This window comes from Cydia strobilella, chromosome 7, assembly GCF_947568885.1.
Source record: "Cydia strobilella chromosome 7, ilCydStro3.1, whole genome shotgun sequence".
Taxonomy (NCBI): Eukaryota; Metazoa; Arthropoda; class Insecta; order Lepidoptera; family Tortricidae; genus Cydia; species Cydia strobilella.
In genome coordinates this window covers 14,219,121-14,233,504 of record NC_086047.1, presented here as the reverse complement: position 1 = coordinate 14,233,504, position 14,384 = coordinate 14,219,121, and the positions used below count along the sequence as shown (strand labels likewise).

Below are 14,384 nucleotides of genomic sequence, written 5' to 3'. Positions count from 1 at the left end.
TTTGCATTAATTATTTTTATGATTTTGACCCATGTTCTTTCACTGATATGCGTTAAAATTGTTAAATAACAAACGAAACCGTCAACGCCATCTATTCGACTGTAGGCCAAAACTAGTAGCGCCCTCTGAACGAGAATCAAATTTTCTTGATTTTCGAGGCACGTTTTTTCCTTAGGCTGTATCTATCTATTACGGAGTTATATCTATCTTTGGTTGTATGTTAACCGTTGACCTAGAACTATGAAATTTTTTCAAGTAATATCGTCTCACACTACAAATACAGGGGAAAATCTGAAAACTATAACTTGTAAAAAAAATTTTTTTTTAATAAAATAAATAAATATATTTTTGAGAGAGGAGTACGGAGACGCTTTTTGGAGAGGTGCGAGTACGTACTAGTACTAGTCTATTAGTTACATCAAGGTATACAGCTGCTCTTAGAAAACCTTAGAAAATATAAACATTGTTAAAACATTGCTGTTATTAATATATTACATACGACTAAACTTACAAGTAATACGCGGAGTTGAAGTGGGTCACTGTCAGTATCCGTGCTCGCTGGCCGAGAATGTTAATAAATAAGCCTACAACTATCTAACAACTGTCAATACTCGATACAATATTGTGGGAATTTCGTAGCACCGGAAACAGCATGTGATATTGAAGCAAGAGCAAGTAAATTACGTATTATTAATAGTTACGCCGCCTTGCAAAATGATTTTGGAAACAATGGCTTGTAATGGCATCTCGGTTCTCTGAACATCAATGGTGCAAGACTAGTATTGTCTTAGATTATCTTTTTAATCCGCGGTAGTTTGCCGTTCCGTTACCAAATTACAATTAACTAAGAGGTTTGAGCTACTCTTTGTTCAATGACATTGGCCTAATATTTTTATTTACGTGAGACAAAAATATTCTTTCGTCACGAGACTCACGAGTCGTTTCAAAATCGGTAGTTTCAATATGTATGTCATTTTCCGTGTCGGGTTACCTATTGAGGGAACCTGCGTGAGGTGCACGTTGGTACAGTCGGTGCCAGGCTCCGGCCACCCTTCAATGGTCGATAAGGTACGGCACAAATTGTCTGTACTCACAGACGACAGTTACGGCTATTACGGAGTTTTAAACACAATAAACTTAGCCCCCTCTGACATACTTTTTTCTGAAGTGCATTGCATTTAGACAACTTCAGTAGGTACCTAGTAATCTATAGATAATCAATCGTATTTAGGTTCTTCAGATACGACACATCAACATTCTTTGCTAAACGATCTGAATGACCGTAAGCTAATGACCCAAAACAATGCTTCTGTCAAATGAAAACTCAGAAACTATTCAGATCACATCCTGTAATTGTTTTAGCGATCGTAGCAACGACATTTACCTATTAACACGGTAGTTGGGCTTGTTGGGCTTAGTTCAGGAGCGCTGCGACAGTGTCTCGCGCGCGGGGCTAGACCATACATATTTTTATTTGTAACTGAATTAATTAGAGAGGGATGGGTAGTCTATGTCACGAGCGAGACACTGACGCAGCGCTCCTGTGCTATAAGCCTAAAAATTTTGCAAAACGAAGATATTTTCGTAACTAAATCAGCAAATCGTGCATATCCCAAATTCTCGTTGTTTCTCCAAAACGGATCAGTTATGGGACGTAATCGCGTGTTTCATCGCTTTCATCGATAGTGAACGCGTCCGTCCGGTCACGGTCGTTTGTAGTCGCTAATGTCATCACAAAGTCGCGGCCCGCGTCGCGTCACTTCTCACTCTTCTCAGTACCTGTGCCCAGATTGCAAAACGTGGCAACCCGCGCTGGGCTCGCCGGCGGCTTGCCAACGCTTACTCTCTCTCATCTCTCTGACGCACCGGAACGAAACCCGTCTACTAACTGCTGCCCTACTATCACTTCGCCAATAGATACGATACGAATGATACGATGCGACTCTCTAAATCGAAGATTCACATCTTGTATTGTTTTGCTCTTGTAAGTAACCAAATGCAGTCTGTTTACACCAGGGCTATAACCGCGAAAATCGAAGTTCGCAAATTGCGGGCATCTTTCTCTGTCACTTTAATTACGCCTTCATTGGAGTAAAAGAGAAAGATCCTTGCAATTTGCGATTTTCGGTTTTCGTGGTAGGCCCTCTGGATCATGCTGACAGCACGGTAATTTGATTCTAGTCCGATGAACACCAGTGTCGTGTCGAGTTTGTAAGCTATAAAGCAGGTGCGCGCCCGTAGTCATTACTCTTAGGTATTAAGTTTGATATTTCCTTGAGATTGTAAGTAATACTCATTCTAAATCAATAAATCTGATCACTAGACAAAGATGTCCCATGAGCTTTTAACTAGTAGTAAAATCGTTGCAAAACTATATTTGAAGATGAATAGTGCAATTGTAGTAGAGCGCAATTAATTGGCAAGTCAATTTTATTATATCTTTATGATTATCGCTCATGTGACTTCACCAAGATCGAGTGCCACACATCGTACCTATAACCCTGTGCTTAAGTGCTAAGGCTGACGGGGTGGAGCTTAGCGGCGCGGAGTCTCACGTGCCTTCCATGTGACTCACGGCTTTATCTTTGTACCTTTGCATTCCTTCGTCAATGCCGACTACGCATTTTAAGTAGTTATCAAATTCAATTATTGTAAGTATCAATACTGAAGTGAAACGACCACTTTTTTATCCACGTCAACGACAGGACTTTATACGGCATGTTTGTGGACACGTCTGTTAAATTATGATCATTAGTCTGACAAGGGGTGCGTTACATCAGAAAGTTCAAGGTTAAGAAAGTAAACGGGCGTCTAAATCACCCTTTCGTCTTGACATTGATAAAGGAAAAGTAAAAAACTGGTCGCTGCATTTCTGTAACGAGGGCGTCGCTAATATAAAAGCCGGTTTTAAATGTTACATATAGGTTTAGAGATAAGCGCTAGCGGAGAACGCAACGGCTGAGTGAAGACGACACTTATTACAGCCTCGTAGACGTCAATTAGTATTGCGTGACGCGACACCATATAACAGTACAGTCGCATTACATAACAGACATGGGAGTCTTCACACAAGGGGACCGAGTTCTCAAGCTCTGGGTACATTAACTCTGAACTCCGCTTGTCGCGTGACCGCCGGGAGACTAGCTTCTTCTCGTTCTACATCTAAGCGATGACAGAGAGCAAACTGTCGTTAGCCGACGATGTGAACATTCGACTTAGATAATATCATACACTCGTCGAGCTATCTAAATGGCAAACACATCAGGTTTCGCGGTTCCCGCAACTTGCTTTAACGAACACGCGATTTTATGAATGACAGCGCATCCAAGTCTGCGACATTCAGATAATTTACTGAACCGCTATAATAAGCCGGTTGCTCGCAATAAGATACCGTGTCGAAAAAATTGCTAGTTGGCGTACATTGACACATTTTATAGATATTCCAGTTAGAAATGCCAGAGCAGTTAATGTCGATGGAAATGTGATTTAGTTTCCGCCGTTTAAATGCATGTGATACATGCATAGCTGTATACATACTTTTTTGACGTAGCTATTTCATGGATAATTCCTAAACTGGACAAGCAGGACAAGTAAGTAAAGGGTCACGACGACTCAAATAAAAAGCTTCGATTTGTAGTAAACTATTATAATCTTCCAAAAGTTACTGCTTTACAAGGGTTCTTTGACAAAACGGTTAAATGCAGAAGTGGTGGTGCAGATATGGAGGATGATGAGAGAGTGATTTAGCAAAACTGAACAGTAAAATACGTTGGTTTTAATTTATGTGCCTCTAATTGGCCGCGATACAAAATATGTGGAGCGCTCCTATTGGTGCTTTAGAAAAGTCTCCGAATACTAGCCGAGCCCGACGGCTGCGTTTAGTTACTGTATAAGGAATATTTTTATACAATAATAAGTTGCATTCGCAACAAACTGGAAGGGATAAAACAAAATTTGGTAGATATAACAATTATGAGAACTGTTTAGCACATTTAGATGGTTTATAATTGCTCAAACGAGCGAGGGTAATGTGCTCGCGGGCTCTTAACCTTAGCATTTCTCGTTTTTGCCCCTTTATTAGTAACTTGAGCGACCTGCACAAAGAGGGCAAGTGCTTAAAGTGCTCGTGGAATGTGGAGAAATGTGAAGTGTACCCTACTGATAAGGGAGTGTCGTGGCTGGTCCACTCGTTCCGCCCCAGATCACTTACTCGCTGTAGTCGGAAGAAGGTGTATGAAGTAAATTTTGACAGTTATGAATTCACCCTTAAATATATGATACCAAGGCTATCCGTTTAACGGTAGGTCTTAGCTTCGTAAGTATAAGGGTCAAGTCATAACTGTCAAAATGTACTTCTTAACTAACACCGACTATAGATGGAGCATAAATGATGATTCACGGTCACCAAACGGCGATATAGACTGCTCATTTCAATTGCGTGAGTGCAATTTGAACTGACGTAAATAACAAATATTATAAAATTTTACTTAATTGTAAAAATGGGCGATTTTAAAACGGTTTAGGATGCAACTAGGGATCGCAGCTTGAATGTATATTGTATGGTGACCACGTCTCGTATGTTTGTAGTACGGAATGGAGTCTATGTGAGGTAGTCAGTGTTCCGCCCCTATGCACTTGCTGGAGGGTCGCTAGTTTTTGCATCCACCTTGTATGAACGGCGTTCGTTCCCACGCCACGCTAAACGGAATTAACGTGCTCAATGGAAAATAGATTGTTTGTGTTTACACGATCATAACCCGCGTGTGTTGGTTGAATTGGTTCTTGGCATCCTGGCTTCATTGTTGAAGTTTACAGTTTACCCAATTAACTTATTTATGGCTTAGAAAATTTTGCTGAACGGCTTGAAATCGCGGATGTTGATAGAAGTTAATCGAGAATCTCGATTCGAGATGTTCGTGGTGAATTGAATATTATTAGAGGGAGAAAGCGAGACAATCATCTTTAAGAATATGAGGTGTTATGTCGAACAAGTTTTATTTAATAGACTTCTTGTCATAAAATTATAGAATAAAATTGCTCTCATAGATTTGACAATAGAAGGACTAATTTTATCAAGTTATTATAAGTTCCCCCCGCCGTGATACGTCCGCATATTCTAAACTAGTTTACTTCCGTTCAGTTGGTTCCATCCCATCCAGATTTCAAGCAAAGCAAGAAAATATTGCACGCGTTTATTTTTCATCATAATATGAGTATATCTAATTCGACTTCAGACTAAAACTACGGCACCGTCTATATACAAACTTATGATAGAGTTGTCTGGGGTTTTTGCGTTGCGTTGTGTGGGATGAGGAATGACGCTAGTCCGCCTGATGCGGGTTCAACATTCATAAAACATGTCCTGACTAGTCAAACTTGACCCGAGATTCGAAAAAACCAATATGTAAACAGGGGTCTTACGTACTCCACTCGGCGAACAGCCCAGTTGGGAGCGTGTGCGACCAGTTCACCGTAGCACAGGAAGGGGCAAGGTCGGCGTCCAACCGTGAAGTTCCGTCGCGATTGACATTTTTGTGCCCCGTTCAAACTGCATTCTACATAGTCTACATACTTATACATTTCTGATTTCTCACTCTTCTCATGTAACATACTTACATATACATAAAGTTTTACAAGATAAAGATAACAGCACTGAACAAAGCACTAGCTAGTCGTGATGTGAATCCGAAGGCAAGCCAGTGGGTATCGAGTTCTATTGAAGTCACGCCACTGGAACCAACGCGTACTAGACTACAGTCAACGTTAATTTAATTTTAAAGCAAAGCTGCAGCCGTGCAGCGTCCTAAAAGTTTTGCCGTCTAAGAATTCGTCAGAAATTTCCTAAACTATATATACTCTATTTGAATCAATATCGGCTGCCCTACTGAACTACCACCACAGCACACCACACAAACATGTTTGTTCGCGATAGAACTATGTAGCTCCTTTGACATTTAAATCAATGAAGCCATTTGTCATCGGATGGTTAATTCGTATCAACGTATCGCAGCTGCCTGATAAATTATTGGTCGATTTCAGTTGACCTGAATAACGCATGATGTATTTCTACTGATGCTTAGATTATTTGTTCAATTAGTGCAGTAATTGTTTGTTAACTTTTGCGTAATCAACGTATTTCTCACAATTAGTTTTAATATTTAGGCTACTTGAGACTCTTGCGAGGTGGGGGGGAAGGCAGTTTGATAAAGTTTAATGAGGAAAGTCTAGCAGCCATATCCAGTTGGCTTGGCATGTTAGAGGGTTACCTATGTTCAGCAGTAACTGAGTACTAACTATGGGTTGATAGATATGATGATTGGAAAATAGAGTCTCCTTCTGCCAAATGAAGTACCGAATTCAATCCGTGTTTATTTAATTACTACTCTAGATCAAATATCGTATTTCGTAGTTTTTACTGCAGAATTCCCAAGGGAATGTATGCAAGTAGTACGTGCTTGCACCTAGAACATTGCAGCAGCAAGCGCACGAGCAGCGGAAGCGTTTTCAAATAACATTAACATTACAGCCCGCCGGCTGTACGGGTTCTGACAGCTAACACTAATAAACTGGCTTCGGATGAAATTTTCAAATAGGAAACGTTTCCTAGTAACGCGAAACGTATACGTTAATCTATTTCTACGTACTAACATTACGTGCCCGCTGCCGATTGGAATGCGGTAGATGCGTATGCATATTACAATGTGGATTCCTTAGGCAATTGCTTTATTACAATAACGATGCCCCCGAAGTACTTGATAGCCTCAAAAACAATCATAATTCAATATTTGTTGTAAGTTGTGGTATATGCGATAACCACTGTTGACAGTTTATTGGCCGTGAGTAGTGATGTGCCGCCGTGAAATTACGCACTTACCGTAATTCTCATTAGTGAAAATTACCGTAAATTACCGAGAATTTACGGTAACTTACCCATGAAGTATATTAAATTAAGATTGAATTTTACTTACAAGTTTTGTAATTTTAAAATATTTAAATGTTTTTAACGTTATTATTATTAAGTGTAGTAATGTTATCTGACACGTGGTTGATTGGTATAATCTATAGTCTTATTTCTCCTTATCTTAGTCCCAGCTCTATCTGGGCTTTCTTGTACGGCGGAGCCAAAGCGCTTTATCCTGGGGTATAGGGGTAAGGTTCTGAGCTTTCAGTGCTTTCACCTGTCCTCCCTCTTGACATTGAACGACCATGTGTCGGGAGGCCTTCGTCTTTCCAGGAATGTATTGAGACTTGTGAGGATATTGTATTGTAGCACGGGTTAGTCCTCTGCCACCCCAACTCCTCAAGAGGAAGGGCGACCTGCTGGATCCTGGAAGAGCGACTTCGTGAGTCTTTCACTGGTGCCAGGTGTCGTGGTTTGTACGTTCCAGCAGCAGTGAGCGTACATTGTTAAAAGGCATCGTGAGAATCGATTCCTGGCCAATCGCCTCCGCACCTGATCCTTGCCTGGAAAGCTCGCCCGCACCGTCGGTACCCCAGGATCCACTGTGTCCCTCGATCCATTGAAGGGTGAGCTTCTTATTATGACATACAGGTATGCCATATAGAGGTCTCCATTAGTCGTTCATGGCATTCATGTATGAGTTTTAATGTAATATAGGGCTTAGGGCCATTAAGAGTGCTCTTCTGTCGGATAGTATGTGGATGGTGGATCTACCTTCCATGCAGGGATGGCAGCAGCCACATTGCTGATGCCGTGATGCCCAAGCACTCAGCTTGGAATACTAAGTTATGAGCTCCTAGCGGAGTGGTAATGAACGTGCAGGTCTTCTGAAAAGGTCCAGAGCCCGACCAGGTCTGTTTTGGACCTATCAGTGAAGATTCTGAGCTCACGGGTATTAAGTCCTCCGTGATTGTCCTCATATAATTGTATTTTGTACATTTTGTCGAAGGTATAATTTGTTTATGAATCCGATCCGTGCCTGCTCTGAGCATTGGAAAGTCATCGTAAACCTTTTCCAGGCATATAGTGTGCCGAGCTCCCAGGTTAGACCATATGTTGAGGTCGTTGAGGTTTTGCAACCTTGCCGCTGAGGGGGTGGCCTCTTGCTGTATGTGTAGGTGAAGCGGTGGAAGGTTTAGCATGACCTTCATGGCTTCCGTCTGTGCGGACCTCGTGTTTATAGGGATGTTTAAGACGGATTTAACTGGCAAACTATCATCTCGTTTCATTACGTGGCCGGACCATCTAAGCCCTCTGAAAGATCCTCCCATATGCTCATTGCGCTATCGAGATGAGTAGCAGGACATACGAGTAGAAAAGTCGAGCGCTGTGAATGCAGGATCTTGAGGGCCATCAGGAACCATTTTAATCCGTTAGTACTCAAACTGTACAAAAAATGCAGTTTCCACGTGTTATTTTTAACCTGCAGTAAATGATACATTACAAACCCAGTTGATCAGCGCTTACCTGTTTACAATATAATAGCCTAACTTAAAATAAACAAGAGTTGCAAAGTAATAAAATATCTTAAAACATACTTAAGCCAACCCATTAATGGCTTATTAAGCCATTGCAAATCCAACTTTACCTTAAACATCAATGCTTGCTTACATATGACTTATTGAAATATTGATGTTTTTTTTTTAAATTATACATTATTATTATTATTTTTGTATTATTTTAAAACACTCATAGTGATAAAGAATAATTTTTTTCATTATGAGATGCATTTTATACAATTAGGCTGGCTGAAATAATAAAGAACTCACTTTATTTTTCGTTACGCAAGCACCTAATTTCATTAAAAACACTTAAATCGCACATCGAATGAAACTTATTAAAATAATTTAATATTATTGTGCATTTCATCTCTAACATCTAATTATATCATTGATTAAAGTTAAAATTTCTCTTAGAAAAATTACCCGAGAACATTCGCGGGGAAGATTCCCCGTAATTTACGGCGGTAATTTACGGTAATTTTGGTAATAAACTAGTTCCTGTAGACAGATTTTTTTGCAAATTTCAGTACAGATTGTATTACCTAAATAAAAAACAATTCTGTAAAAAAAAGTTTTAAAAAAATAAAACTTAGACAACTTTCTCGATAATTACCCGTACGGAGAACGTTACCGCGTAATTTACCCGACGATTCTCTTTGTTCTCGTAATTTACGGTAACGGCACATCACTAGCCGTGAGTGGCCTTTTGCGGTGATTTATTTATTTAATCTCTATTGCATAAAAGAAAATACAAATGTACAAAAGGCGGACTTAATGCTACAAGGCATCACGCTATGCACCCTACCCTACCCTACCCTTTTTATGTGCAAATAAATGATTATGATTATTATGCTATGGTCGTTTGCCCCTTTGTCATGGTAAATATCTACTGGCAAATTGCTGTAATAAGTGTAATATGAGTAGTCTGCCCATTTTAAAGATGAAGTGGTATTTTCTTAAAAGGTACCTACCTGAAAACTACACCAATGCAACGGCCTTATTGGACCAAATTAAACATTCAACCTTTTAGGCAATGAGTAAACGATTTTACGGGCATATCGGTCGCGGTGTTTCACGACGGGGCCATATGTTTACGTTATAAATACTGAAGTGCGCGTGTGGAGGTGCACTTGCTGTACCAGTGTACCTACATGATGAATGCCAAGTCCGCCCACTTTGTGCGCATACATATTTTCTTCAACGTATTTTTGAAAAAGGAAAGTATTAATTAGAACTCTACAACAACGTAATCGAGCGCATTTAGATGCCATGCATGATCGATCGATTCTATTACTGATTGCAGGATATAGTCAATCAATGAACATTCAGCGAGCATTTTTGTCGAGTCAAGAAATGCCCGACGAAAATAGAAAGTGCCTTAAACTTCGGCTAGCCGCCTGACCTCGTTGTTTGATTACCCACCATCGGCGTTGCCATAGACACTGCTTGATTCAACAATTTCGCCGTGTTTTTCGCTCGTTAGAGTGCACATTGAAAAATGCCTTGAAACGATCGCTAGTTACATTACATCAATCAAAACGGAGCGGAAAGAAAATGACAGGTGATCGGAAACAACTCCATTAAGTACTGTTATACAAATCGGTGTCGTTCTTCATAGTCAACTAATCATTGCATAAGTGTATATCTAGATCGAGTTTTACTAAGTATACACATAGATGCTTTATCCTTGCTACGACTACAGTCTTACTTGAACTCATTATCGTCCCTTCATTATTGGAAATTATGTATAGAAACCTGTAAACTTGTAATGCTACATTCAGCGTTATCGTAATATTTATCGTAATCGTCAATTGATAGATCCGATAGTAATCGCGCCCGTACACCGAGTAGGTGTGCCGAACGAAACGGGCTTTGTCAACAAATATTATGTTATCTCCTAACACTGGCATTGTCCAGGCTCCGGTGCGTTGTGTCACCGACACGTTGGTAGTAAAGGAGTACATGAATAATCAATAACAATTGTTGATTGTGATATACATAGATTACTATGTATGTTAGGAGACACTGTATCGATAAAACAAAAAAACAAACTTTGAAATGGAATTTGTTTAATATTTGTGTGTATACAAAGTACCTAGGTAATTTACTTGTACGGATTGTAAAGGTATCCTCAAACGTAATGTACGGGGTAAGGGCAAAAAATAGTCTATATTGTTTCTTGGAACTGCGAGTGCTTACATAGAATTAACGGGTAGCTTGTACCTATGTATTATATAATCTCAAAAAAGGTGTGTTGTGTTAAATAAGTATGTGAGGCTGTGAGCCATTCTTCGAAAAGTCGACCACACCCTTCTTGTTATATGGTGTGGCAACTTCCCGCAAAATATAAAGCTAATTGTGTACGTAATTTGGTTACAGGCTGACTTGATGCGGTGACACGATGGATGCGGCGGACAAGCGCATGCTGGAGCGTGAGGCGCTCCGCAACATGATCCAACAGTGGAACGCCAACCGGCTCGATCTGTTCGAGCTGAGCGAGCCCAACGAGGTAAATAAAATATATCATACTGACACATAAAACTAGTGCGGAAAGGAACGAGTCGGTTTGATGAACCCGGGCTCGCGTGAGTTGTCTACGACGGCGACATCACATAAAAATAGTGACAGAGTCCTAAATACTTCACCGGCTTATTTCTTTACCAAGTACCAACACTATCAAATAGGTAGGTATCAAAAAACTTAATCTAGTACAAGGGTACGAAACCAAGGTCTTTCGTAGTTAAAATTATAGCTTGTTCGTACTAGTGGTACAGTAGCGGTGAATGCAATGGTTTTTGCCTAAACGCGTGAATCATAAAATTGCTGTAAAAGCCGAGACGGGGCCTAGTACAGGTATTGTTTATATGTGAACAGAAAAGACGCCCAGACGACGGTTCGTTTTTATAGTTATTGGTACATATAATATATATGGTGACTTTATTCTACATTAGACATTTAAGTATTATATAATAAAACTTTCATGCATACAAATGATACGCTGCCACACTTTTTTAAGGAATAACACGAATAAAACGATGTTTAATGATTCACTGTTATATTATGATCAGTAAAGTGTTATTTTTACAATCGACCGTTAGGATTCGAACCCCTGACACGACTGAACTCTTTTTAAGTCGGATGTCTGTCCTTTTTCCATCCACCCTCTATATCGAACAATCAACTGTCAACAGTGTCAACTTCTTAGGGTCGTCTACCTACAACTAAATGTTGGTAGGAGGTTACCTTTTTTAGAGAATAATGTTACACCAAATATACCTATGCTCACGTCTTTTTCTCAGACGTAGGCAAATATTATGGATATTCATTTGCCACTATCCTGGCAGTGGCGCATCTTTTTCACTTTCATAATATTCTCCGTATATACTCGTAGGATCCTTGGCATGCATTTATGATGTAATGATTGTAATGTACGTAATAACTATCGAGTTATGTATATTATGTAAAAACATATAAAAAAATTGGAAAAATTTAAACACAACTAGACATTTACATGGCATTCCATTTTCTCTACACGAATAGATCTTGTTTGTTTTGTATTGTAGGTATTCTTTTGTATCAATAATGACTATAAAACGAGTTCCTATTACGAAACCTTTAACGCAGTATTTACTTTGTCAACATAAACAAGTCTTATCTCTGGAGCGTAGATTATACCTGATAACGACTTGTTCCTTCAACTCTATGTTATGAAAAACTGGACAAGTGCATGCGAGTCGGACTCGCGTTCCAAGGGTTCTGTACATTACACAATTTAAACAATGTATTTTTTATGTGAAACGTGAAACGTGAGTGCAATATCTTTAAAAAACCCCTACAGGGGTCGGATCAAAATCTAAGTAATTAAGTCCGACTCACGCTTGACGTTCTTGGTATTTGCCGTTGGTCTCTTCACAAGGTATTTGCCGTTGGTCACAACTCACAAGCCACTGTTGTACTCACGGTAGAAAATAGATGTAGGTAGGTACTAATAAATCGTCTTTTTCTTGAAAATCGATATAAAATTGTGTCGCGGTCTCGTCGTCACAAATTATGAGGCTGAAGTTTATGCGACAATAAAGATAACACGAAGCTTGTATCTTCATTTTAAAGCACACGAAATACATGCATATGAAATTCCAGCTTGTGTTTGCTAAGGTCAAATATTTGATAGGCGATTTGGACCTGATTTGAAATACGTTTACATATGTGCTTACCACAACGGTGAATACACATTCGTATTAGTGTTACATCCGATATTTATTTACCATTATATCTTAAGTCTACATACCAAAATTGATTGTTGCGTGTGAATTGCTAGTAAAGACTTTTCATCAAATTTGTTGAGTAATTAAGTGTATGTGACCGGATGTATCATGCGGCGGAAGTTGCTTTTTATTAGTCACAATATAAAACTATTACAATTTTATATTTACAGAATTTGGAGTTTCATGGGGTTATGCGGTTTTATTTCCAAGATTCGGGGCAGAAGATAGCGACGAAGTGTATTCGTGTTGCGTCCGACGCCACCGTCAGTGATGTCATAGGTGAGTTGAGAGAAGAAAGTTAAATTTATTGCAATCTTTAGAAATACCGATCAAACTCAAACGCTTGCCTATACGATTCATAAAAATATGAAGGGGAAAGCAGTCTCTAGTTTATATTTCAAATCAAAAATCAAATTTATGTCGTTGTATAAGTATGTGTCGTACCGGAAGACGAACTGCCGGTAGGCCTCCAACAAGATGGAGCGACGACCTGGTGAAGGTCGCGGGAATTCGGTGGTTGCGAGCAGCACAGGATCGGTCGGAGTGGCGAGCCTTGGGGGAGGCCTATGTCCAGCAGTGGACGTCTATCGGCTGACATGATGATGATGATAAGTATGTGGTTTCCGTCACATTTGAGCATAAATAATAATATCGACTCGCAGGATTTTACGACCCAACTACACTTCACTTCGTTCGCAATTAATGTCTTGAAAACACAGAATTTCTCCTGCATTATGAATACATCACATTTGTATACAAAGTATTGGTAGTATACACGAGAGGCATTATAATTCGTAATGTACAAAGTCTTTGAAGGATTTTGCATTGATGCCCCAGCAAATGTACCAGTACTTAATGAGGATGAGCGTCTAACCATGCATAACGAACGCATCCTCATCTATCGCCATCCATCTTCATTGAAGCTTCGGCTGCGAAATCAAACATCAATCGAAACTCTAATTTGAAACGAACCCAGTAGTTCAGAATTGTTCTCTTTAATTTTATGTGTAAAGTTCAAAGTAAGTCTTGCGCTGAATCATGATTATTTGTTTATGGGCTTGAATTACTTTTAGCCATTTTGTTTGATTGCTACGTACTTTTTTATAATTTGATAATCAGTGTTACCTTCAGTTGTTATACTGATAGAGCATCATTTGGGCAAAACGGTCGATGGAACGGAAATGACAATGTAGTTACTCAGAAGCAATGCACAAAATGGTGATGGTTTTAGGTCTTCGTTCGTTACTTATATAAATGTTCCCTCTGTATGTATGATCTATAAAGTAATCTAATCGCATCTTTCAGAAACCCTGATCGAGAAGTTCCGCCCAGACATGCGAATGCTGTCGCTCGGCTCGTACTCTCTGTGGGAGACGCACGGGCCCGACGACGAGCGACGACTCGAGCCGCACGAGAAACCGTTGCTGGTGCAGTTGAACTGGCACGCGGATGACCGCGAGGGACGGTTCCTGCTCAAATGCACTACTAATGCTGACGTGAGTAAGCTCACATATTGACAAATGTAATCGCCGTGGCAGACACTGGGGCGCGACGACGAGCGACGACTCGAGCCGCACGAGACGCCGTTACTGGTGCAGTTGAACTGGCACGCGGACGACCGCGAGGGACGGTTCCTGCTCAAATGCACTACTAATG

General features: G+C 40.0%; 1 protein-coding gene across 1 annotated transcript in view; it reads left to right on the top strand.

Annotated features, from left to right (window-relative positions):
- The window catches only part of LOC134743252 (uncharacterized), a 154,374-nt gene that overhangs the window by 18,672 nt on the left and 121,318 nt on the right, over nucleotides 1–14,384 (top strand). The window contains exons 3-5 of the mRNA XM_063676661.1: nucleotides 10,843–10,972; nucleotides 12,899–13,007; nucleotides 14,034–14,224. Of these exons, the coding sequence (XP_063532731.1) occupies nucleotides 10,865–10,972; nucleotides 12,899–13,007; nucleotides 14,034–14,224 (408 nt within the window). The 5' untranslated portion in view covers nucleotides 10,843–10,864. The remainder of the gene's footprint in view (nucleotides 1–10,842; nucleotides 10,973–12,898; nucleotides 13,008–14,033; nucleotides 14,225–14,384) is intronic.